General features: G+C 34.6%; 1 protein-coding gene across 2 annotated transcripts in view; it reads left to right on the top strand.

Annotated features, from left to right (window-relative positions):
* Window positions 1–27,780, top strand: part of FMN2 (formin 2) — a 453,830-nt gene that overhangs the window by 32,728 nt on the left and 393,322 nt on the right. For both annotated transcript variants that reach the window (XM_044674186.1, XM_044674185.1), the window contains exon 2: window positions 10,700–10,866. In XM_044674186.1, coding sequence (XP_044530121.1) covers window positions 10,700–10,866 — 167 coding nt within the window. The remainder of the gene's footprint in view (window positions 1–10,699; window positions 10,867–27,780) is intronic.

The raw sequence follows: 27,780 nt of genomic DNA, 5'->3' as shown, positions 1-27,780 counted from the left end.
TCCTAAGAATTTTATATTGTCTTGGGTGATTTTTAAATGGAATTTCTCTTTTTTACTTTTGCTGCTGAGATGTGTTGGAAATATATAGGAATGATGATGATTTATGTGGGTTTATTTTGTATCCTGTAACTTTGCTAAAGTTGTTGATTATTTCCACTAGTTTTTTAGTTGATTCTCTAGGATTTTTTAAGTAGACCATCATATAATTTACAAAGAGTGATAGCTTGATTTCCTCATTGCCTATTTAATACCTTCAATGTCTTTGTCTTCTCTAATTGCTACTGCTAGTGTTGCTAGTAGAATGTTAAATAATAGAGGTGATAATGGGCATTCTTGTTTCACTCCTGATCTTATTTGGAAGTCTTCTAATTTATCCTCATTGCAGATGATGCTTGTTGGTGGTTTTAGATATATATTATTTATTATTTTTAGAAAAGGCCCTTCTATTCCTATCCTTTGTAGTGTTTTCAATAGGAATGGGTGTTGTACTTTGTCAAATGCTTTTTCAGCATCTATTGAGATAATCATGTGATTTTTGTTGGTTTGCTTGTTGATATGGTCAATTGTGTGGATGGTTTTCCTAATGTTAAACCATCCTTGCATTCCTGGAATAAATCCCACCTGATCATAATGAATCACCCTCATGATCACTTGCTGGAGTCATTTTGCTAGTATTCTATTTAAGATTTTTGCATCTATGTTCATTAAGAAGATTGTTCTGTAGTTTTCTTTCTCTGTTTTTTGATATACCTGGCATTCAGATCAGTATCATATTTGTGTCATAAAAGGAATTTGGTAGAACTCCTTCTTTGCTTATCATGTCAAATAGCTTGTATAGTATTTGGATTAGTTGTTCTTTGAATGTTTGATAGAATTCACTTGTGAATCCATTTGGTTCTGGGGATTTTTTCTTAGGGAGTTCTTTGATGGCTTGTTCAATTTCTTTTTCTGATATGGTTTTATTTAAGTATTCTGTTTCTTCTGCTGTTAATCTAGGCAATTTATATTTTTGTAAATATTCATCCATATCACCTAGATTGCTATATTTATTGTCATATAATTGAGCAAAATAGTTTTTAATGATTACCTTAATTTCCTCTTCATTAGAGGTGAGGTCTCTCTTTTCATCTTTGGTACTATTAATTTGGTTTTTTTCTTTCATTTTTTTATTAGATTGACCAGTAGTTTGCCAATTTTACTTGTTTTTTCAAAATACCAGCTTCTAGTCTTATTTATTAATTCAATAGTTCTTTTACTTTTGATTTTATTAATTTCTGCTTTAATTTTTATGATCTCTAATTTAGCTTTCATCTGGGGATTTTTAATTTGTTTGCTTTCTATTTTTTTTTGATTTGCATGCCCAATTCATTGATCTCTGCTCTTCCTAATTTGTTAATTTATGCACTCAAGGATATAAATTTCCCCCTGAGTACTGCTTTGGCTGCATCCCACAGATTTTGGTAGGATGTCTCATCATTGTCATTCTCTCTTCAATGAAATTATTATTTCTATGATTTGTTCTTTAACTAACTGATTTTGGAAAATCATATTATTTAATTTCCAATTAATTTTGATTTGCTTATCCATATACCCTTACTAATTATTATTTTCATTGCATTATGATCTGAAAAGGTTGTATTTATTCTTTCTCTGTTTTTGCATTTATTTGCTATGTTTCTATGCCCTAGTGCATGGTTAATCTTTGAGAATGTATCATGTGCTGCTGAAAAGAAAGTGTATTCCCTTTTGTCCCTATTTATTTTTCTCCACATATCTATTAACTAATTTTTATAGGATTTCATTCACCTCTTTTACCTCTTTCTTATTTATTTTTTGTTTGATTTATCTAGATCAGGGGTTAACAACGTATGGCTCTCTAGCCATATCTGGTTCCACGTCCCGACTGGCCAGTCTGGGCAGTGCCCCAGGATGTGCCCCATGGGGCCCTTCCTCCCCCATCCCATATTCCAGCACCTTTTGCCTCCATCCTCCTCCTTCCGCAGGCGTTTATGGCTCTCACAGCCAAAAAGGTTGATGACCTTTGATCTAGATCATATAGAGGAAAATTTAGGTCTCCCACTAATAGAGTTTTACAATGTATTTCCTCCTTGAGCTCTGCCAGTTTCTCCTGTAGAAATTTGGATGCTATATCATTTGGTGCATACATGTTAAGTACTGATATTTCCTCATTGTCTATATTGCCTTTTATCAGGATGTAATTACCTTCACTATCTCTTTTGATCAGATCTGTTTTTACTTTGGCTTTGTCAGATATTATGATTGCAAATCCTGCCTTCTTTTTCTCCTTTGAAGCCCAATGGATTTTGTTCCATCCCTTCTCCTTTACCCTGTGTGTGTCTACCTGCCATATGTGTTTCTTCTTGACAACATATTGTAGGCTTTTGGTTTCTAATCCACTCTGCTATTTGCTTCTGTTTTATGGGAGAGTTCATCCCATTCACATTCAGAGTTATGATTGTCATTTGTGTTTTCCCCAACATTTTGCAATCCTCTCCTAATTTTGCCTTTTCTTCTTTTGCTATTTCCTTTTAAGCTAGTGATTTGCTTTCAGTCAGCCCCCCTGATTCCCATCCTTATTTTATTTCCCTTTCTGCCCTCTCCCTTTTTTGTTCCCCTCTTGTTATTTTTTAGAGTCTATTAAATTCCTTCCCCCCTCATTTTCCCTCCCTTTATGTACTCCCTATCCTACTCCTCACCTTTGTTTTTCCCTTCTGACTTTGCCTTTAGGGTAAGATAAAATTCAGTACCCTAATGGATCTAGCTGCTCTTCCCTCTCAGAACTGATTCCTCTGAGCATAAGGTTTAAGTAGTACCAATTAACACGTTCTTCCTCTCCTTCTTATATTAATATTCTTCCCCTTCCCTTCCCATAACCCTCTTTGTGTGGTATACAATATCCTATTTTCTTATTCCTTCAAGTTTCTCTTGGCGCCAGCTTCTATTCTCTTGCCCCCCTTTTTTGTGTATCATCTTAGACCACTTAGTACCCCAACCCTTCCCTATGTATAGTTCTTATGATTACTATAATAGTGAATACAGTTTTTGAGAGTTGCAAATAAAATTTTTCCATATAGGAATATAAGTAATTTGATCTTATTGAAGCCCTTAAAAAAGATCCTTAAAATTTGTTTTCTCTTTCCTCTCTCTTTCTTATTTAACTTTTCATGTTTCTCTTAATTTTTGTGTTTGTATATCAAACTTTCCACTTAGTTCTGGTCTTTTCTTTACAAATACTTGGAAATCTTCTATTTTGTTGAATGCCCATACTTTCCCTTGGATGTATATAGTCAGTTTTGATGGATAGGTGATCCTTGGTTGTAGAACCAATTCTCTTGCCTTTCTGAATATCATATTCCAAGGCTTGTGGTCTTGTAGTGTGGAGGCCGCCAGATCCTGTGTAATCCTGATTGGTATTCCTTGATATCTGAATTGTCTCTTTCTGGCTTCTTGTAATATTTCATCCTTAGTTTGGAAGCTTTTGAATTTGATTATTACATTCCTGTGGATTGCCTTTTGAGGATTTAGTTAAAGGGTGTTCTATGACTCTTTTAATGTCTATTTTGCTCTCTTGTTCAAGGATATTATGGCAGTTTTCTTGGTTAATTTCTTGTAGTAGGATGTCAAGATTCCTATTTTTCTCTGATTTTTCAGGAAGACCAGTGATTATCAGATTTTCTCTTCTAGACCAGTTTTCTTGGTCTGTCATCTTATCAGTGATATATTTCATGTTTCCTTCTGTTTTGTCAGTCTTTTGTCTTTGCTTTATTAATTCTTGCTGTCTTGTGAGATCATTGGCTTCTCCTTGCCCAATTCTAGTTTTTAAAGACTGGTTTCCAACTACAATTTTTAAAGTTTCCTTTTTGGTCTTGTCTATCAGGCTCTTCATGGCTTCCTGCTAGTCAATTCTTGTCTTCAATTTGCTTATTTCATTTGATTTCTGAACCTCGATTCCCAATTGCAAAATTCTTCTTTTAAACTGTTATTTTCTTTGTGGACTATCTCCCACTTTTCTTGTGAAATCTCTTCCACCTTTCTTATGATCTCAGATTGGAACTCTTCAAGAGCTTGTGACCAATTTTCATTTTTTTGAGAAGGTGTGGATGTATTTACTTATTCATCCTCTTCTGCTGTCCTCTGTGCTCTGAATTTTTCTACGTATATATTATCCAGAGTCTGTGCCTTTCTCTTGTTCTTTTTGGTGATTGGTATTTCTTGAGCATTGCTAGCCATCACTATGCTGACTTTTGTTTCCCTCAGGAGTCTGGTGAAGAGGGTAGGCTCTCTGTGTATGGAGCTATGGAGTGGTTTTTGCCCGAGGCTCTTTTTTGAGTCTGTGTGGTTTCTGCTGTGTACTGTCCCACTCCCCTCTTCATGTCCAAGGTGTGCACTCTTCAGCCTCCTGGGGTTTCAAATCTAGCTGCTCTCAGGAATGTTCTTAATCATCTGCCAAGAACTTCAGGATTGTCCCACATCATTCTAATTCTGGTGCTATGGCTGTGACTCTGGCACCGTAGGTGGAATGGAGGTGGGGGTTGATCAGCTCACATTTTGGTGGGAACTAATTCACCATCTTATAGTGTGGAAATGCCCAAATTCCATGTACCTTCGGTGCTGCACCCTATTGTGGAGTACCTTCTTTTTTTGTTCTTTTGAGGTATCATATAGGGAATATATTTGTAAAGAAAGGTGATGTAAAAATCAAAAGTCATCAGTATTAGTGCAAGAGCTTCAAACATTTATTTACAGAGTAGTCTTTTCACAAATACTTATCAGTATTGTAAGATATGATCCACAATTATCTAAAGCAGTGATTGGCAAACTACAGCCCACAGGCCAGTTGTGGCCCCCTGAAATGTTCTATCTGGCTGCACGACATTATTCCTAATCTAATGATTACAATGAGTAGGGTACAATACAATGAAACTTAGGAAGACTTGCCATAGAAACAGACTGGCTGATGAGCATTTCCTTTCCTTTGGCCACCTCTTTAAAAAGTTTTCCCATCACTAATCTAAAGGCATGATTTTTCTTGTTGCCCCTGGGTAAGCAATAAAACTCCCTTTATGAATCACTTTCTTTTTCTCTGTGTAGAATATATATGAACTGTCCTTCCATAGATCTACAATTTCCTTCTTTATTCTGATTTTAAATATAGTTGGAAATTCAAAATTGATATGATTCAGCTCTTTTATCAAATATGTCTACTCTTTGATCATGTTTTAAGGATCTTACATTTAGAGTACCAATAGAAAAATTAGATAGGAACTAGAGGTGGTATTTAATTTAACTGTATGTACCACAAGGGGTCTAGGTCAACAAATGATGCAGAAGTATATTTAGATAGCTAGATATATACTGCTACATCTGTTTTCTTGGGGTGACTATGTTTTGTGGAGAGCAGAAAATGGACATGACTAGCAAATACTCCTTAGCTGTCCTTTCTTTAGGACAAGTATTAAGTTAGAAGGATATCTATTGTTACATTTCAGATATTTTTTCAGTGCAATGATATGATGGTCTTTTCAGGGTTCAGAATAAAAAAGACTTTCTCTACTTGGTAGTAGTGATAGTGTCACCAAGGCCAGGTGGGTAATAGCTTAATCTCAGTCATCTTAGCTCCTTTCCCACTAGTTAGTGCACAAAAGATAGTCATGGATAGTGAACAAACACCTTTTTTGAAACAAGTAGTAAAATGGTAATTGGGGAAAGTTATACAATCTAGTTTAGGTGATAGCTTTTTGGGAATAAGATGAAATCTCTTGGCCTTCAGCTATCTTGGCCTTCAGAAAACAGACTCAATCTGTTACTGAGTACAAATTTTTCTGTCAAGTCTAAATTAGCCTTTGAAATATATACCCACTGCTTGTACCCATTGTACAAAAAAAACAACTTATACCCATTGTACAAAATGAAAATTAACTACAGAAGCCAAATACCTCTTTTGCAAGAAAGCCCTTTAAATGCCTGAAGATAGCCATGATATACTCCTCCCCAAAGTCATATTTGCTATAGACTCAATATCTTTAAATTCCTTCCATTGACCATCAGATCCTAAGGCATGATCCCAATGCCCTGAAGGATCCTGACTTCCCTTTTGTAGATATTTTATAACTGTTCTTGCCCATCCCAAAATGTAGCAGATAAAACACAACATTCCAGATATAGTCCAACTGATCATAGTGACACTATCAACTCCTCAACTTGTGATACTATATTTCTAAAACTTGCCATGTCATATTTTTCCAAGACAAATTGCTGTCTAGTAATGTATCCTCCACCTTGTATTTGTATGTGCGACTTTTTACTGTGGGACTTTTTACGAAGGAATATTTACTCAAAGATAGAATCACAAATATATAAACTTACTATCCTCAACACATGGGAGGCAAAAGCAATTTTCTATGACCACTCCCAGCTACCACCAACATTCTCTGAGGAGGAAAAAAAGGGTAGATTTAAAAATTTATTTTTATTTATTTTTATTTTATTTTTTAAATTTTATTTTATTGATTAAGAACATGATTTAAATTCTTTCCCTCCCCTCCTCCCACTCCCCCCTTATAACCAACACACAATTCCCCATTGATCAAGACCTATTTCCATATTATTGATATTTGTACTAGTGTGATCGCTTGCTTAGAGTCTGCATCCCCAATGATATCCCCATCGATCCATGTGGTCAGGCAGTTGTTTTTCTTCTGTGTTTCTCCTCCCACAGTTCTTTCTCTGGATGTGGATTACGTTTTTCTCATAATTCCCTAAGAACTGTCCTTGATTATTGCACTGCTGCTAATAGAGAAGTCTATTACATTTGATTGTACCACAGTGTATCAGTCTCTGTGTACAGTATTCTCCTGGTTCTGCTCCTTTCACTCTGCATCAATTCCTGGAGGTCTTTCCAGTTCACATGGAATTCCTATAGTTCGTTATTCAAAAGAGTAGATTAAAGCTTAGCTTCTTTCTATAAATTTGATCTCTTCCTATAGAGTACAATCCTGTTCCTAGACCAAAACCTACCCTCAGGCTTGAGTCTCGAAAGCTGTTATGAGTATTATTGGTCTTTCTGGCTACAAGATCTTGACTACAATCCCAGATCCAAGATTGTCATGGCTCAAAATATCATGTACAATGGGGACAATTTCCATCACTGAGCTTAAACAGCATAGAACAGAAACAAACACCTCGCAGGCCTATTTTTCAGAGCAAAGGTAAAAGATAGGTAAGCAAAGGGAAAGGAGTCCATCCTTGGCACAGTAGATAGTAAGTACAGAGCGTAGCCAAAAAGATTGTGGGAAAAAGAGCTATAGGTTCACTCACTAGAGTTTTAAAGACAAAAATAGCCAATAACAAGAGGCTACCCCTAACCATGTAATAGGGGATTCAGAAGGCTCCATATTGCTTATGCCAAAAGCTTTGGAAATCAATTATAAAATTTGATTCAGTCTATTGTGAACATATTTTTGAATCCTTAATATCATACAGTTGTCATTTCCAGTTTTTTTTACTGCAAATTTTATAAGCATGCCATTTATAGCTTTATTCAAACCCTGAATACTTGCTATGAATATGACCTTAAGCAAGTCATCTAATTTCCTTTGATATCAGTTTCCTGATATGTAAAATGAAGGGGTTGGACTAGATGACCTTTGAAGTCTTTTCCAACTCTAGAGTTCTGATATTTATTAAAATGCTTTAACATCACAGGGTCAATAATTAATCTCCGGTACATTTCACTAGAGTTTTCCATCTAAATAGATATAAACCAATAGTGACTGTTCCTTAAGACTGGTTATTGAACTAGTTCTAAATCCATCTAATTGTATCATAATCTTTCTCATGTCTATATATCTTTTCCACAAATACAGAAACTTTGTTAATTTTGCTAAAAACTACATAAATGACATTAATATAATAACTTGCTTTCCTTATTCAGGAACTATACAAAAAAGAAAATATGATTAATCTGGTATAATGTGTTTTTAAAAATCTTGTTGACTTAATATATTTTATTTTTTATTATTTCCAAATATATCCATAGGAATTGATCTGTTTTTAAAAGGACAAAAAAGGAATTCATCATAGCTCATCAAGTTAACTAAATTTTGTAGAGAATTCAATATTTGTTTGACCAGAATATGAAACATCATTCCATAAAAATAATGAAAAGAGAAGCAATAGTAGAAGGAAAGCAAGAAACTTGGGGGAAATTTTTATAGCAAGTTTCTTTTTCTGATAAGAGCCTCATTTCTCAAATATAGAGGGATCTGTGATAATTTTTTTAAAAAGAGCCATTCTCCAATTGATGAAAAGTTAAATGCTATAAAAACATAGATTGTGATAGAATATTACTATGCTGTAATAAATAAGGAAAGGGTTGATTTCAGAAAAACTTGGGAAAACTTAGATGAAATGATGCAAAGTGAAAAGAGTAGAACAAAAATATTACAGTGTCAGCAATATTGTGATAACAATCAACTGTGAAAGACTTACTTACTCTGATCAAAATAATAGTCCAAGACAGGTGTAAAAGAATCAAGTTGGAAAATTCTATCCATCTCCAAAGAGAGAAAATATTTTTTTTCTTGATTCTTGCTTGCTTTTCACAATGTGGCTGATCTAGAAATGTTTTATATAACTACATATATGTATATATATATGTATGTATGTATATGAATAGATACAGTATTTCTTGCCTTTTCAGTGAATGAGAAAGGGTAGGAGAAAAGGAACAAATTTAGAACTGAAAATCTATGATTTTAAAAAAGTCAAAAATAATACAATAGAAACATATTGAGGACAATGAGAATGAAATGACAAATGAGAATGAAAATGAATAATTAAAATTTAGTTCGATTGAAATACAAAGCATGGGAAGGAAAGCAGTGTTGTAAAAGTACATAATGGGAGTTTGGAGATGACTTAAATTACAAGATGATACTTCACTAAATAACAGGGAACCATTTTTTTTAGCAGAATAGTAACAGGCATCAATGCAAAAATGTATAAGAAAAAGAGCTTCAGAAAAGCAAAGTTAGGTGGCTTTAAGGTTTTTTAGTATTTAGTAAATATATTTTGTGGGTATGTAATCAATGTTAGCTAAAATTTAATTCAACACTGTAAATTGAAACAAATTTTACAAAGAATACATAAACATTTCTCAATTTATTTCCTCCTGATTCTTTTCCTTCTCAATTTTCAACAATCCTCTGGACATTTTCCTGATAGTTAGCCTAATCTATTTGTTTCTTCTTAATTTTCCATCGTTTATGTCTCTCCATTATAAATATGTTGTGATCTTAGCTTTATGACCATTTTTAATGACCTCAGGGATTCCATTGTACATGTATGATTTGCTACATAATCAAGATAATTTCCTATATTAATCCATTCTAGCCAGGTTCAATAAAGCTAAATGGGTTTTCTGTTTGTACAAAATCTTTTTAATCTGATATAATCAAAGTCATTACATTTTGTAATGTTCTCTATCTCTTGCTTGATCTTAAATTTCTTCCTTTCCCACAGATCTTACGGGTATACTATTTTATGTTCACCTAATTTATTTATCATTTCACTCTTTATATTTAAGTCATTTGCCCATTTTGAATTTATCTTGGAATTGGGTGTAAGATGTTGATCTAAAACTAATTTTTCCCATACTGTTTTCCAATTTTCCCAGCAGTTTTTGTCAAATAGTGAGTTCTTGTCCCAAAAGCAAGGATCTTTGGGTTTATTGAACAATAGCTTTTTAAGGCCATTTACCAGTAGTCTATTCCATTGATCTACCCTTCTGTCTCTTAGCCAGTACCATATTGTATTGCTGACCACTGCTTTATAGTACAGTTTAAGATCTGGTATTGCTAGACCTCGTAGATGGGTTTTCTGGAAAATACTTCCCCTTTTTTTCCAGAGCTGATTGAGAGCTCAAATTGTAGTAGAGTTAGAGAGTTAGATATGGAATTAGAGTAGTTGGATTTGAATTGTGGTTCTTCCACTTACCAACTGTGTGACCATTGCAACTCATTAACAGTCTTTAAGCCTGCTTCCTCATCTGTCAAATGAATTTAACTAGGTGACCTGTTAGGTCCCTTATAGTTCTAAATTGATGAGCCTGCAACTGGTACCTTGAAGGCATAGTGATGGGTTTTCATTTATATTCATATCCATACCTATTATACTCTTCTGCCTTTTTTTTGTGGCAGACTTTGCTACATTGGGGCTAAATACCCAGATCTCCGGAATCACAGAAGATCAGGGCTCTTCCTAATGTACTCCTCTGTTGAGTTCCTTTTCTTTGGATGTTTTCCAAAGGAAATAAGAAAAGACCCATCACCTACCTTCTCGCCCTCCTTTCCTTTTTTCTCTCACCTACTTCTTACCCTTCTTTCTACCTTTGAAGATGGAAACTTCTATCATCATAACTTTTCCAGTTAAGCCTCTTCTGGTACAAGTAACTAATTTTATTGGTCAAACCTTGTAGCCATACCTTCTCCAGGCCACCAAATTTCAAAGGAGTTTGAAAGCTTCCTATTCAGTCCAATTATTTCCCATTGCCTCATAGAGTAGTCTTAGAAACCTTGTTGCTCCTGGTGATTACCCTTGGTGCTTCTCCATTGGGGATGTTCTGAACAAGGTGATCAGCAAGCCCTCTCCTAATTACTATATTTCATAATCTTGACAGGGCGCACTCTATTGGAAAAGCTGTTTAGCCAGCAAGAGAACGCACCACCAGAAGAAGCGGAGAAATTTTGTTCTCGGATTATTGCGATGGGTCTTCTACTTCCTTTCAGCGACTGCTTCAGGGAGCAGTGTAACCAGAGTGTTCAGCAAAGCTCAGCTCCATTTGATGTAAGTCATGGAATATATCCTTACTTGTATTCCAGGCTGCAAGAATGGTATCTCTGATCTATAATATTCTCATCACCCTCTATATACTTTGAAACAGCACATGACACATGCTTCCCTTCCCCATTGCTCTTGCTACGTTTTCTTTAGTGAACTCAAGTACATTCCATGATTTCACATTTCCCCCTTTTAATTTGTCAGATTTCCTTTCCTTGGCAGATAATTATATCAACCATTTTCTAGCCTGTATCTCAATCATTGATGAGTTTACATTCCTGAGAAGTTGTCTTTCTAGCTTTGCAGATACTTAGATACACATTCTTCCAGCTACATATTAGCATCTAATATCCTTTCTGTGATTCAGATGATGCTATTCCATAGGGTGAGTGTTTTTCCCACTGGGCCAGGGTTTCCATGAGCCCTTAGATACTACATCAATACATTTCATAACTCATTTATGTATTTAAATAATCACATGAAGAAGCCTCATTGTTTGCTCCCTGCTCACTGCTAATCAAGACAGTTAGTGCCCCAGGAAAACAATTCAAAAGGCATAGTGATCATTACTAGAACATCAGCACAACTAGCTTATTTCAAAGCAAAAAATGTTTTTCTTTCTCAGAGGTATATAGTTTGTGATGGGTATTGGCTGCCTTGGGATTACCTTTGAGGACAAATGTATGGGAATTCCTGTTACAACTGGGCTAGTGAATGATTGATTCAGCTGGATAGAGTTTAATACTGAAAAGGACAAAATCAAGGCATCAAATTCATACTTGTTTCAAGACCATCTGCTCTGCTAACCTGGGCACTAAATCTAAAAGGTGGGTATGCTTTTTGTTAGTAGTAATGAGTTTTGGAAAGAAATGAAAGGCCTTGGAGGGAGAAGTGCTACAGAAAAAGAGGAAATGTTTTTGTTTCTTTTTTTCCCGTTTCTCCCCCAGGCCCCAGAAATCCTTGTTCTTGCTCAACTTCTGTTCAGAACTTGCACTAAAATGGGTCAGTGGCTGAACAGGCTATTTTGTCACCTTCTGGCTACTTTCCTTCTGAGAGAAGTTTCCCTAGGATGTTCAGTGACTTGTGAGGCCTTCTTCTCAAGGCTATTCTTTTGTCTCTCTTCAAAGCTTGTAAGTGTTCTTTTTGTACAAGCACATATCAGCTGACCACTGCTGGCTGGGTTTGTTCAGTACCATAAAAATAGTTCCCCTCTCCTATAGGAGCAATGGGATAAATCTGAGCTTTTCCTCTCTGTCTCCTCTGACAGAGGTGTGAGTCATCGTGGAGACAGAACTTGAGGAGCATAATAAGCAGGGTGAAGGCAGTGTTTATTTCCTCTCCTTAAGTTTTGAAGCTTTTAAAGCCAATCACCAAAAGAAATAGGATCTTGGCGAGTCAGGAGAGACCTCTGATAAACATGAGGGCAGCTGTTGTTTATAGCCCATGATCAGCACCTGCCTTTGCTTGAGTCTCTATTCCCAAGGCAATCTATGCTATTTACCATGAAGCTCAGAAGCAAATAACATGACAGAACACGGGGGAATGAGGAGGGGTTCCCAGAACATAGTAACTGTCTCACATCTATTTTTTGCTTTTTTATTCGTCCTATGGAGATGACATCTCTCATCTCTCACCAATTCTACCTCCCATCCAGCCACATGTTGATTCAGTGAGGGACTATATATATATATATATCTTTGGGTCAGTTTATTTGGGAGAGCCCCATCACTATGTTGGCCACAGGATGATGAACTTTTTGGGCAAAGCAACTCTCAGCCTACTAAGTTATGGAGGGGTTGCCAATCTGCATTGAAGAGAACACCTACACTGATAAAATTACAGATACTTGAAGAATATATTTGGGAGACCGGTTTCTTTTACTCTGATGATGATGCTGGAGTGCAGTCCTAGCAAAAAATGTCATTCCAGCATTTTAGGGAGAAATTTTTCAAAGAGGGACTCAGTTTCCTATTTCCTCACTAGTGTTTTAAGAAAAGTACCTCCTCCTGTTTTTACCACCTTTCTTTGGAAAATAAGCAAACAAAAATACTTAGTGGAGAAAAAATTGAAAATGAGAAAAAAAAAACATAAGCTAAAAAAAAACAACCCAGAGCTTTTAGAGACCTCTGTAGAATTTTGGCTTTCATTAATCAAAGCATGAGTAACTGAAAAACATTTGTATTTTATTCAAAGATATATTGGAATCATTAGAAAAAATGGGAGTCTTAAGTGTTCATGATGGATAGACTAATATAGAATATATCAATTGTCCTTGGAAAGAAAAAGTTTTGTCCATGCCATCAAAAGACTATTAGGAAGATGTCTGACCAACCCTAAGTACACATTTAAGAGAGTCAGTCACTTATAGAATTAAGAAAATAGTTAGAGCTATTACTTTTCCTCGATATTTTCCCATAGCAATGTTGATTTATTTCCCTTTTTTGGCTTTCCTAAATATCCTCCAAGATATTTAAAGCAACTTTTGAAAAAACCACAAATATTTGTCTTATTATTACTAAGTTGTGGTCATTTTGAGTAGCTTAGCTCTATAGTTCATTCCAAAGGATATCTTTTATTTCAAATACTTAAGTTTACAAAAATCATAGAGGCTACCATTTTTATTTATGACCTTTAAGTGGAAATGTGAGAAGTGTCCCTTTCTTCTCAATGAAAACCTTTTTCATAATTTTCAAAGGGATAAAAATAGTAAATTGATACTAACTCTTGCTGGGATTTAGCATTATCCCAATAAATGTTTCTTCCTTCATCAGAACTCATTTCCAGAGTAGGAAAAATTAATTTAATGCTTGTGATTTAATACTTGTGATAAAAAGGGCATCCTTTTAAGTAACTAAAACTGTGTTAACTTTCTAGAAGTCACTACATTTTTTTATCCATAAATTATTTCTGTGACTAGAAAGGAGACTCAGAAATGGAACCCTTAAAGCACAATACCTAAATTGATCATTTTAAAAAGCACTATTGTTTAATAGAGTTAATTTATTATTTTATCTAATTTTTGTCATATTCTTTCTTTTTATTATTAATAAAAGATTCCAGAGACTACCATATCACTTTATTTTTTTCATATAATTGTTATATACAGTTCTCTAATTCCCTCTCCCCTTTCCTGGGGTGGTGAGCGTGACTTCATCTCCTATTGACTGTTTGAACTGGAGGCAAGGTTAGAATGGCAGCTGGAAAAAGGCAGCCAGAGAGTCAAGAGATCATAAGACAGGGGACAGGGTGATGTCCCCTGCACTGCTCCCTGGACTGCCCCTCTGAGCGGCCCAGGAAAAACAGAAAGCCACAATTGGCTCCTGAGATATGAGTTAGTGGGCAGAGAAAAGGTTTGATAAACAGAGGTAAGGGGATTTCATACTTTTCTCTTCCCCTTTTGTTGCTGGCTGGACTTTCTGGTGAGTCTGGCCAGGGGCCTCTAATGGCAGCCACAGAATAGCAAGCTAAATGGAGCAGTGAGGAAAGTATATCTCTCTCCTACTTTCCATTTTTCCCCCTACTACTTTTGATTAATAAAATCATTAATTTATGGACAGTCTTATAATTTTCTCTCTTACACTCTCCAGTAAAATGAACTCTAAAATAAAAGTGCTTCAAAACTAGAAGGAGAATATGGGATTTTGCTATTGTCCACCAACTTTACAACTTGTCTAATAGAGTTGTAGGCATGGAATATATTTTATGGCCTTCCAAGAAAGGGATGTTCTTTGGAAACTATTCCAGGCAATCTTTATCATTTGGCATCATGTATGTAAAGTAGTTTTCAAGTCCTGAAGCACTTAATATCACACAAATATGCCCTATTATTTAATCACTGTTTTCCTGAAAACTTGCTTTTCTCTGCTAGCTTCCTTATTTCTTCTTTTTTATTTAAAAATCATTTATTTATTTAATTAATTTTAAATATTTTTCTATGGTTACATGATTCATAGGTTCTTTCCCTCCTTTTCTCCCATCCTCCTCCTATAACCAACGCACAATTCCACTGGGTTTTACATATGTCATTGATCAAGACCCATTTCCATATTATTAATATTTGTACTAGGGTGATCTTTTAGAGTCTACATCCCCAATCATATCCCCATCAACCCATATGATCAAGCAGTTGTTTTACTTCTGTGTTTCTGCTTCCACAGTTCTTCCTCTGGATGTGGATAGTGTTCTTTCTCCTAAGTTCCTCAGAATTGTCCTGTATCATTGCATTGCTGCTAGTACAGATAACTTCTTTTTTTCTGATAGTGGTACATACCATCATTCAGCCAAGCAACAAGCCTTTTATTGACCACCAGGGTTGGTGCTAGCATTTAGGGATACAAAGACAAAAGCAAAATTGTCCTCCCCCTCAAGAAGTTTATGTTTGTTTGTTTTTTTTTTTTTTATCCTGGGACTCCTTTTTTTTTTTTCTAGGAGCATAGGGCCACAACCAGTAGGCAATGGGACACACAGTCGCTCAGGGTCACCCAGCTGGGAAGTGTCTGAGCCCGGACCTGAACCTAGGACCTTTCATCTCTAGGCCTGGCTCTCAATCCACTGAGCTAGCCCAGCTGCCCCTACTTTAGGTTGCAGTTTCTTTAGCAGATGTAGTTTTTACAGGGTGGGGTTGCTAGCCCCACGCCCAACCCTCCTCTTTTTTTCATCCGGGCTAGGGACCGTCCTTGGCCCAGGAGTGGTAAGGGTGGGCAGTAGGGTTCAAGTGACTTGCCCAAGGTCACACAGCTGGAAGTGTCTGAGGCCGGACTTGAACCTAGGACCTCCAGTCTCTAGGCCTGGCTCTCAATCCACTGAGCCACTCAGCTGCCCCTAGTTTATGTTTTAGCAGGGGAAATAGCACATATACAAAGAAACATATAGATAATATGTTCTTAGTATACTATTTGAATCTATTATTAAAAAAGATTCAAAAATATTATGTTTTTAAAAGTAATTATCTACTATACTCTATTATAGCCATATGATACATCATATACCTAATCTATTATATAGCATATATGTATATATAAACATATGTAAAGTACACACATATAAGTATATGCACATGTACACATATACATAAAACCTATAAACACGGACACTGGTAGGAAGAAAGAAGGTTCTAGTTATAGGTCAAGGAGAAAATATATGCAATTCAGAGAAATGAGTCAGTAGCTGGGAAGTCTAGAGATAGAGCAAGACAGCTGGCTTCTGTCCTCAATTACTCTGCCATTCCATGTTGTCTCAGATTTCAATATAATATTGGATTTCAATATAATGTTATAATTGCATAGTTAAATTTAATTATATATGTAATATAGCATATACTATATATTTCAATATCATAAAATAACAAATTATTATTGAAATATATTATAATACAAACTGATTTGCTTATGCTCATTATATATGGAATACTAGGAGCTTCTCAAGGGCAAGAACTGTTTTGACCTTTTTTATATCTCCAAGTGCTTATCTCAGTGCCTGATGTATTATGGTTGTTTCCCAAACGCTCATTGTCTGGGCAAGATTTGACTGGGTCATGGTCCATAGAGTTCATGAACAGGAATAACATGTATAATAAGACTTAAAATGAAAGGTAGATTGTTAAGGGTTTCCAGTACCAAACAAAAAAGTTTATATTTGATTCTGGGGTCATGGAGAGCAACTGAAATGTATTGAGCAAGGGAGTGACATAGTTGGGTCTGTGCTTTAGGAAAATTGATTTGTAAGCTGGGTGAAGGATTTAATATGAAGGAAGATGTAGATAGGAAGTACACTTAGAAGGCCATTGTAAAAACCTAGGTGAGAGTTGATAAAGGCCTGAATGAAAGGCACATGTGAGAAACATTGTAGAAGCAGACAAGTGTTTGAATATGTGGATAAGTAAGAATGAGGAATCATTAAATTGTGAACATGGGGGGACCAGAAGGAGAGTGCTGTAGCAATAGAAATAAGGAAATTAGAGTATAAATTAGTGGGGTCATGTTTTGAACATGTTTGAAATATTCTATCCTTAGTGTCTTGTAGAGTACAAAGTTGGTATCTAGAATGCTTGCTACTTGACAGACATTTATTTTTAAAAATAAGTTGACTGGTTCCATTTCAGATAAGTAATGTTTCTTCTCTTTGAAGTACTACTTACACTGAGTTGGTTAATGATCATATATTTGTGGTGAAAATACCACTAAAGTCATGGTAGTTAGAGTCAAGTCAGTTGCTCTATAATTAAAGACAAATAGAACTTCCTTTGCCTGTAATCCTATCATCTTCATTTCAAGTAAGGGTTAGGGGATTTTATTTTCTTTTAATTTATTTTAATTTTTACTTTTAATTCTGAATATTTTCCCATAGTTACTTTGTTTCATGCTCTTTCCCACTCCTTCAAGCCCCTCTAACCCCCCTTAGCTAATGCACAATTCCACTGGGTTTTACATGTATTATTGATTAAGACCTAATTCCATATTCTTGATAGTTGGACTAGAGTTATCGTTTAATGTCTACATCCCCAATAATATCCCCATCAGCTCATGTGTTCAAGCAGTTGTTTTTCTTCAGTGTTTCTCCTCCCACAGTTCTTCCTCTGAATGTGGCTAGTTTTCTTTCTCATAAGTCCCTCAGTATTGCTCTGGATTCTTGCATTACTGCTAGTAGAGAAATCCATTATGTTCAATTGTACCACAGTGTATCAGTCTCTGTATACAATGTTCTCCTGGATCTACTCTTTTCACTCTTCATCAATTCCTGGAGGTCATTCCAGTTCACATGGAATTCCTCCAGTTCTTTATTCCTTTAGCACAATAGTATTCCATCACCAACAGATACCACAATTTGTTCAGCCATTCCCCAATGGAAGGACATTCTCTCATTTTCCAATTTTTTGCCACCACAAAGAGTGCGGCTATAAATATTTTTGTACAAGTCTTTTCCCTTATTATCTCTTTGGGGGTACAAACCAAGCAGTGCTATAGCTGGATCAAAAGGCAGATAGTCTTTTAAAGCCCTTTGGGTATAGTTCCAAATTGCCATCCAGAATGGTTGGATCAGTTCACAACCCCACCAGCAATGCAATAATGTCCCAATTTTGCCACATCCCTTCCAACATTTATTACTTTCTTTTGCTCTCATGTTAGCCAATCTGCTAGCTATGAAGTGGTGCCTCAGAGTTGTTTTGATTTGCATTGCTCTAATTATTAGAGATTTAGAACATTTTCTCATGTGCTTATTGATAGTTTTGATTTCTTTATCTGAAAATTGCCTATTCATGTCCCTTGTCCATTTATGGGCAAGTCATGGGGGATGACTTGAATTATTGTACAATTGATTTAGCTCCTTGTATATTTGAGTAATTAGACCTTTGTCAGAGTTTTTTGCTATAAAGATTTCCCCCCAATTTGTTGCTTCCCTTCTAATTTTGGTAGCATTCGTTTTGTCTATACAAAACCTTTTTAGTTTATTGTAGTCAAAATTATTTATTTTACATTTTGTAATTTCTCTAACTCTTGCTTGGTTTAAAAATCTTTTCTTTCCCAGAGATCTGACAAGTATACTATTCTGTGCTTACCTAATTTACTTATCATTTCCTTCTTTATATTCAAGTCATTTATCCATTCTGAGTTTATCTTGGTATAGGGTATGAGATATTGATCTAGACCCAATCTCTCCCATATTGTTTTCTAATTTTTCCAGCATTTTTGTCAAATAGTGGGTTTTTGTCCCAAAAGCTGGATTCTTTGGGTTTATCATAGACTGTCTTGCTGAGGTCGCTTACCCCTAGTCTATTCTACTGATTCTACCTAGGGTTAGGGGATTTTAAAGAAAGCAGAAGGCTCCCAATTATCCAGCCTGGAAACCTCAATGATGCCTCAATCTCTATCACCCCACTCACATGCAATGTGTTGTCAGGTCCTATAGATTTTGCCTTAATAACATTTGAAATAAAAATCTGCTCCCTTCTGTCTTCCTTTGCCACCACCCTGGCATGGGTCCTCATCTTTCTTGGACTCTTACAATTGTTTGCTGTGTAGTCAGTCTCCTGGCCTGAGGTTTCTTCTAAAGTCCTTCCTCATTCAGTTGTCAAATTGTTATTCCTCATCTGATCATTTCACCCTTTATATCTGCTTCTCCTCAGTAAACTACAGTGCCTCTCTAACACCTCCAAGATCAAATATGAAATTTTGTCCTTGGCATGTAAAGCCCTTCATAGCCTTGAAGCTCTTCATGCCCTACCTCTGCAGTCTTTTTGCATCTTCCTTATGTCCTCACACTGTATGATCCAGTGATACTGACTCTTTCTACTTCTTGCCACAGGACACTCCATCTCTCAACTGCATACATTTTCACTAGCTATCCCTCATGCTGGCAATTTCCTCCTTCTCTGTTGCTTGGCTTCCTTCCAGCTAAAATCTCACATTTTACAAGAAACCTTATTGACCATCCCCTCTTTGATACTAGAGACTTCCTCTGTAATAATGAACATTTCATCTTGTATTCTTGTATATATCTTGTTTGTGTTTGGCTGTTTGCATATTGTGCCTCTCAATCTTAGAGTGCCTTCTTTTAAAGGACGACCCTTTTCCTTCCTTTAAATACTGATTGCTTAGACTTGTGCCTTGCACGTAGTAGATGCTTAATAAATCCTTATTGACTGGTTTGTTTTTGGCTTATAGACATTTTTAACTGGAAAAAGAATTTAGGGAACTTTTTAAATAAAAACTGTGGATTCAGAGAAGGAAGATAATGGTGAATATACTGAGGAAAGAAGAATAGCTACAGAAATCAGCTTTCTACAAAAATTTGGAAAAGAGGAATAAGATTGAAAATAGGAATGAAAGTTTATTATTTAAAGTACATTTCAGTTACTGCATTACAATAAGAATAAAGGGCTTAGAAAATGAAGGGGAAGTTACACTGACTCATTCTTGTATTTTCAACATTGATATTAAATGACTGCTTTTGGGGATGAAATTTTGTCTTCCTCTCCTTTGAAAATACATTAACAGTTAGCGCAGTTCCTAGCACACAGCATGAATTCAATGAATATATGTTGATTGAATGATTTTATAAAGAGAGAGCTGGCTAAACTCCAGCTGGATAGAATTATGAGATGAGAGAGTCTGCAAAGAAATTATTTGAGGCCAAATTCTCCGAATCAAAAGAGGAAGCAAAATCAGGAAAGATCCTAGTGGGCTATGGCTTGGTTTAGTCAACTGTCTGTTAGAAGAATGGTTCTGACAGAGATTGGAAAAGATAGGCCTTGTCACAAATAGGAAAAGCCCAATCCCTTCCTGAACATCTATGATAACCCTGTGAAAGTTTCTCAAGCAATAGTAAACCCACTCCTTAGGAAATATATTGTATTTTTCCACAACTTTTCTTGTTAGATATTGTTTTTCCTTTATCACAGTTTAAATTTAAATTGTAACTTCCATTCATTGCTCTTGATTTCTGGGTCCAAACAGAAAAAAATTTCTTCTCCCCCATGGTAGTATAATAATGGAAGACAGTGACCCCTAAATGTTGGATTTAGACTACTGGAAGTGATTAATATAACACTAAATTAAGTGAATAATATCAGGTTATGGTTTCACAACTTTGCATCAAAATATATAGTTTGGATCTCAAGATTCTTTCTCACAGTAATATAATTAGTTGCATAATGGAATAAACTTTGAGTATACTAAACTGCTCCAGGATTGATGGGAGAAAATTATCACTGGAGAGAGAGTGAGACAGAGAGAGAGAATAATAGAAAAAGAAAAGAAAGTAAGATAGCAGAAAGATTTTTAAAATAAGAGGTACGAGAAATCCCAAGTGTATTTTCAGGTTTTGGTCAAAGAAGATTAATATCAACCAAATAAAAAATGCTCATTATACCTTCCTTTGACAAAACAACATAAATTCCTCAGGAAGAGCAATAGAGAACTGCAAATCCTTTGGAGACTGGTGTTTTGAGAGGGTTTCTGCGTTGGAGGTTAGAGAGTTGCTCTTGGCTTTTTTCACCCTCTCAAAGGATGTCGCTGCTTTTGGAATTCTCAGGGGTTATACATTAATTTATCTGATGAAAGGTGTTGCTTTATATGAAGGGATTTTTTTTTTCATTGCTCATTAAGCCTTTGGTCACCTTTTTTTTTTTAAAGTGAGTTTATGACTGAGAAAATGCTTAGCTGAGAGTGATTTAATTGGTTTTCAGGCTATTAACAAAACTGCCTAGAAATCTATGCAGTGAAGTAAGTTAATTCCACAATTTGGTACTTGAAAGAACATTTCCCCTTTTCTTCCTTAAATACACTCAGTGGTCTAATTAGAAGAAAATGCAATTTGGAATGCCTTTATTTTTTTCATTCAAGAAGATCTAAAAATTGCGCTTTTTAAGAGATATTTTAAATTCTTTCCTCTGACATCTTATCATCCTTTATTTGTATACTTAAAAAATAAACACACTTTGTTCTCTTTTTCTCTTTGTCCCCCTTTCACTGTTATGAATATGTTTCCCTGAAATCTTTCAAAGGGGGTGAGGGGAGTGTTAATTAGAAAAAAGCCCTAAGTCAGAAAAAAGTGTAGAATAAAATTATGTCAAGCTGATTTGCATATGGCTTTAGAATATCTTTTCTTGTTTTCATGAAATCATTATATAATTATTAATATATAGTTTGCATAATATCAGTGTGCATTTGTGACTGTTCTTCATCTATCAGTTTTGTGTTTACCAAGAATTTCTAACTTGATCTGTGCGAGGGGTGGGGTAGGGGGTGTCTTCCTTACAAATGCATACCATGGGACAAATTGTCATTGATCTAATGTTGCCATCGGCCCTGCCACTGAACTCAAAGAACCACTGGGCCTTTCTATTTGCTGTGCTCTGAACTTTTCTGTATATGTCACTTCAATCATTTGAATGTGAGCTTCTCGAGAATAGGAAGCATTTTGCTTTGCAGTTTGTATCTCCAAGGCTTAGAACAGTGCTTGGTAGGTAGTAAGTATTTAACAAATGTTTTGTCATTCCTTCATTCCTTCATTACACTATTGTGTTTCCAATGATGGATGTATTTCACACAGAATATCTTAAAGTTATCATTGCTGCAATCTCAGTGCTCTCATCTCTTGGTGTCAGAATTTAGGAGTGAATGTAGGGCTAAGATAGTGATGGAAAAGGATATTAGTAATGTGTACTTCCACAGGATGCTGCTGAAAGTCCAGCGAACATAACATTTATGTGCCAGATCTTAAGATAAATGGATCTAGTCAGGCTTCATTGTGATGCATCTTTTCAGTTTCTCAAAAAGATACCAGACTTATGTGGTGCCCTCTGCTGGTGACTTCAAATTCTGACTTTTCTTAAAAATGAATTTCCAAATACTGTTCACTGGGCTGAGAAAAATATTAAGTAATAGCATTTCATTTGTAAATTCAATCTAATAATTTCATAATATTAAAGTTTATATGTGGAAATTTATAAGAACAATTGCAACTAATTTATTCATTGGAAAGGAAATAGTATTGCTGATATTTTATTATGTTTTCATATACAGTATAGCTCTTTTTTTGTTTTTCTATAATATATACATTATATAATATAGAATGCTTTCTATATTATTTGTTATTTATGTAATATTAATAAAATATAGCTGAGCTATAAGTTAATTGAAAAATAAATATAACTATTCATTGGAAAAATATGATATTGGTGTTATTTTTTATATATAATCAGACATGACTAAAATGACTAAACAAAAACAAACAATATAATTCATTACATTTATCATATCTACCATAAATATTATATAATATGTAATGTACTTTGCACAGTATTTGTTATTTGTGGTATATATGTAATAAAACACAAATGAACTTTGTTACATATAATGTGTGTTTTAGATATTTTATTATTTATTCTTATTTTATTATTTATTCTTCCTGTACCTAGTTCAAATGTTATATGTTATATATAACAAAGAATATCAACTATAATGTTTTGATAGCTAACTAAAATAGATGGTTATATTACTACTTGTGAAACTAGAGGAATACCTATATAGTTAAGGTTAGAATCACATGATCTATCAAGACATGAATAATGGCTCATTTTAAAAAAGCACCACAATTGAATGAAGAGATTTGTCAAAATTATTAGGTCACAGATATCTCTTATATAGCACTTTAAGAATCCAGAGTATTTCACAAAGCTCTTAATTTTTGCCTTCCAATTTTTCTGGGGATAAAATAGATCTAAAACTCGAGGGAGGGAAAAAAGTTGTCATTTCAAAGTCTCTATTATTGAAAATTTGCTGTTTGTGATGCAGCCCAGCAAAGTCTGAAAGAGTACAATCCTTAGATATGGGATTAAACATCATTTCATTCACGTTGCTAATTCTGTGACCATGGGCAAGTTACTTGATCAATTTCCTTCTGAAATGAGAATAATAATATATTTGTTGATTACCTTGTAGAGTTGGCTTGAACAAAGTACTTTTTAAGGCTGAAAGTGCTATTCATCAGTTATTATGTAATTTGTGTATTAATTATCACATATACAAGACAGAAGATCATTTCATTTAAAGCCTGCATATTTTTAAAAAGGTGTTGAAACCCAAGATTGTTGGCCAACAATGTTTAGACTCTTTTATGATGGATCTACTTCTGTCTAAAATATTCAAGCTATACAGTTCTCAATTTGGTTAATACTTCCCAAGTGTTACCCTTTTAGCCACTTATGATTATTTATTGATATTACTAACACTTGATGCTCACTTTCTCAGGAAACTTTAGGGTTCCATATAGCATCAATGGAATACAGAAAGAAGCATAGATAGAAAAAAGCAGTCTAATTAATTGGGCATTCAAAACAATTGGAAAGCTAACAAGTTCATGTGTGCTTACTGTGGAAGCAGAAGTCATAGGAAAGAACTAAGAGCCTACATGAATAAGCATAACAGGGGAAAGGCTAAGAACCTATGCACCATCACACACTATTAAACAACTGTTTCAAATAAAATTTATCTAGTCTTCTCTCAATTAAGCAACCCTAGCAACTGGGCTGTGATTGGTGAAAAAGAAAAAAAAAATCCTGGTCCAAGTTTTTAATGGCTATAGGTGAGAGGGGTTTGGTTTGGGCAAGCATCCCCAGTACAGGTGAAAAATAATTTGCAAGCTTGCCAGACTGGATCAAGACCATCAGCAACTGGGAAACTTTTGGTTGAAGGAACAGAACTGTTTAATTTCTATCAATCACATTTACATTTTTACCAATCTATAGTTGTATGCACATATGCATGTATGATTTTTAGACTGAGGTGGATTTCAGGACTGTGTGTGTGTGTGTGTGTGTGTGTGTGTGTGTGTGTGTAAGAGTGGGCTTTAAGGCATGTGTAACCAAGACTGGAAAGAGAAGGAAGAGTCACCAATTTCTTGTACTAGGAGGGAAAAAGGTTTCCAATGTAGGATTTTTATCCTTCACTTCTGGGAAACACAGAAATAAAATAAATCACATGTGGTAATATATGAAAAAGCATGCTATCCATGCCTGAAAATTTATTGTATAAATAATTTTATGGTTTTCTTTTCTTTTTTTTTTTAACCCTTATCTTCCATCTTAGAATCAATACTGTATATTAGTTCCAAGGCAGAATAGTGGAAAGGGCAAGGCAAAGGGAGGTTAAGTGACTTGTCCAGGGTCTCACAGCTAGGAAGTGTCTGAGGCCAAATTTGAACCTAGGACTTCCTGTCTCTAGGCCTGGCTCTCAGTCCTCTGAGCTACCCAGCTGCCCCATATTTATGGTTTTTGACAGTGATGAAAATTTTATTCATTTCTCAGCAAAAAAACACCCCAGTATGTTTTGATTTAAATTGACATATTACCCAACTATATAGAGTCTAAGAACAGAGTGAATTTGCACTATTACTTTGATCCAAAGGCTATAATGGTAATAGTTTATAGTTTTTTTTTGGGGGGGGGAGTGTCATAATATTTAACACATTACTAGTACTTCATTGATATAACATTCTAACCACTATAGAATCCTTATGAGTAAAGGTTCAAAGACCTGGGTTCAAGTTCTGATCTTGAAACTAACATAATAATATTATGTGGACACATCGTCCAAATGCCCTATACTTTTCACTTTTCACTTTCTCCAAGTATATAATGAGGGAGGTAAATCATGTGATTTCCAAGATTGCTCCCAAATCTAACATTCTATATTTTTTAGGTAATTGCTGCATGTGAATAAAAATAAAATGTCTGAGTTCAGCAAGTGAATATAAAATTCTTTAATTATATCATTTTAATCCTAAAGAGGTTCTTTTCTTTAGTCACCTTAACTTAATGTTACATTTTACTACTCAAACACAGACGATACCACTAAACCATTTCCAAGGTGATTCAATGGGTTCCTCCATCTTTAAAATTGTTACTCATATAAAGGTGGAAAATCATTGATTGATAAGAGTAAAGCATATAAATAAATAAAAAGGAAATCTCTCCTTTACATGAGTTTTGGTCCCTCTTCCGGCATCCAAATGACAATTCTGCATAGTATCTGTGTTGGGAATACACTGCTATTTAAAGAGTCGTCTAATCATTGGATTCTGACATGTCAAGTCGAGAAAAGATTATATTGATTAAAAAAATTCAAGGTTAGAATTAGTAAAGAAATTATATTCATGATTCTTTATGAATCTCATTGCTCATAATCAGTGACTCAACATGGTGAGATCTCAAGAACTCTGCCCCATACTCACATACCAAAAGGAGACATGAAAATTAAAATCAGCTATTATGTCCCTTTTCAGAAAAAGAAACTTAAAACTATAATTAAGACTTATATGATGCTATATATCATGTTTGGTTGCTTCAAAAACACTACTTCCTGGAAACACCAAGTATTTGAAATTTCAAGGTCAATGATGTTCACTTTTAGCTGCTTTATGAAAACCCAAGAGTCAGACTCATCAAAGAGTAAAATTAGGTTTTAGAAAGAAAAAGAAAATATCAGAGATACAGAAAAATGTGCTTACCTTTGTATGACCCATAACCAATAATTGAAATTAAAAAAGAGACTAATAATGGCAAATTCACTCATGCAAAGTCATTTTTATTGTTCCAATTATAAAACAATATTTCAACATTAGTTTACTACTGAACCTTTTAGACAACTAATATTTTATATAAATAAATATCATCTATAATCTTGTTAGAAGCAACTAAAAAGAGCTCTAAACTTCAGTTTGAATTCTGCCTCTGGAACTTACTAGCTCTGTCACCATGGAATAGTCATTTAAGCTGATCCTTATTTTTTCATCTGAAAACAGAGATATTACTATTCTTAAAGTGCTGTTATAAAATGAAATTATGTGTATAAATGTTTCAGAAACCTAAAAGTGCAGTTAAATGTAAATATGATTGTATACCTAGAAAATCCTAATACATTCAATCAAAAAACTTATCAAAACAATTAACAAAATTTCAGAATATTAAAAAAAACACATAAATCATCAGCATTGCTCTATGCCACCAAAAAAAGAGAGCCTAACAGCAAGAGATAGAAAGAGCAATTCCACTTAAAATAACTGTAGATGAAATAATAGATCTGGGAATTTACCTGCAAAGACAAACCTAGGAACTATTTGATCACAACTACAAAACATTTTTCACATGAATAAAGTCATATCTAAACAATTGGAAAAACATTAATTGCCCCTCGGGAGACTGAGCCAATATTTAAAAAATGAACATTCTTCCTAAATTAATTCAATTATTCAATGCCAGACAAATCAAAATTTCCTCATAGAGCTAGAAAAAATAATTAAAAAATTCATCTGGAAGAAAAAAAATTTGAGAACATTAAGGGAATTGATTTTAAAAAAACTGAAGGAAGGTGACTTAACTATCTTATTAAGCAGCAAACATCAAAATAACCTGTCATTGAGTAGGAAATGAAGTAGAGGACCATTGCATTACACTACGCACTCAAGAATCAATGATAAATGAGTATAGTGATCTACTGTTTAATAAATCCAAGGATCCATGCTTTTAAAAAAAAGAATTTACTATTAGACAAAAACTGATGGGAAACAGCATGTCGAATTAGTCATAAGCCAATACCTCATACCATATACCAAAGTAAAGTCAGAATAAGTACATTATTTAGAAATAAATGGTAATATCATGAATAGGGAAGTACAAAATAGTTTACCTGTCAGACCTATGGGTAAGGGAATAATTTAGGTCAAAATAAGATATCAAGAACATTCTGAGATGTAAAATAGATAACTTTGATGATATTAAATTTAAGAGTTTCTGCACAAACAAAATCATTGCAACTAAAATGATAAGGTAAACAATAAACTGTAAAAAATCTTCATAGCAAGTCTCTCCAACAAAGACTTCATTTCTCAAATGTATAGAAAATCGAGTAAAATTCATAAGACTACAAAGCATTTTCTAAGAGGCAAATGATCAAAAGATATGAATAGGCAATTCTCAGATGAAGAAATTAAAATTATGCTCCAAGTCATTATTGATGAAAGAAATGTAAATTAAAACAATTCTGAGGTACTCCCTCACACCAACCAGACTAGATAACCTGAAAAAATAAAAGGAAAATAATAAATGCTAGTGAAGATATGGAAAATTGGGATACTATTACACAGCCAATGGAGCTGTGAACTGATACAACCATTTTGGAGTAGAATCTGGAACCATGATCAAAGGGTCATCAAACTGTGTATACCCTTTGACTCAGCAATACCACTTCTATTTCTGGTATCCCAAAGAGAGTAAACATAGAAAAAAAGAACTTACATGTATAGCAGCTCTTTTTGCTGTCACAAAGAACTGGAAACTGAAGGTATGGCCATCAATTTGCAGAAAGGCTGAACAAGTTGCGCTATGTGCTTGTAATAGAATATTATTGTGCAATATGAAATGAT

The sequence above is a fragment of the Gracilinanus agilis genome, chromosome 4, assembly GCF_016433145.1.
Source record: "Gracilinanus agilis isolate LMUSP501 chromosome 4, AgileGrace, whole genome shotgun sequence".
Classification (NCBI taxonomy): Eukaryota; Metazoa; Chordata; class Mammalia; order Didelphimorphia; family Didelphidae; genus Gracilinanus; species Gracilinanus agilis.
This window is presented reverse-complemented; position numbering and strand designations above follow the sequence as displayed.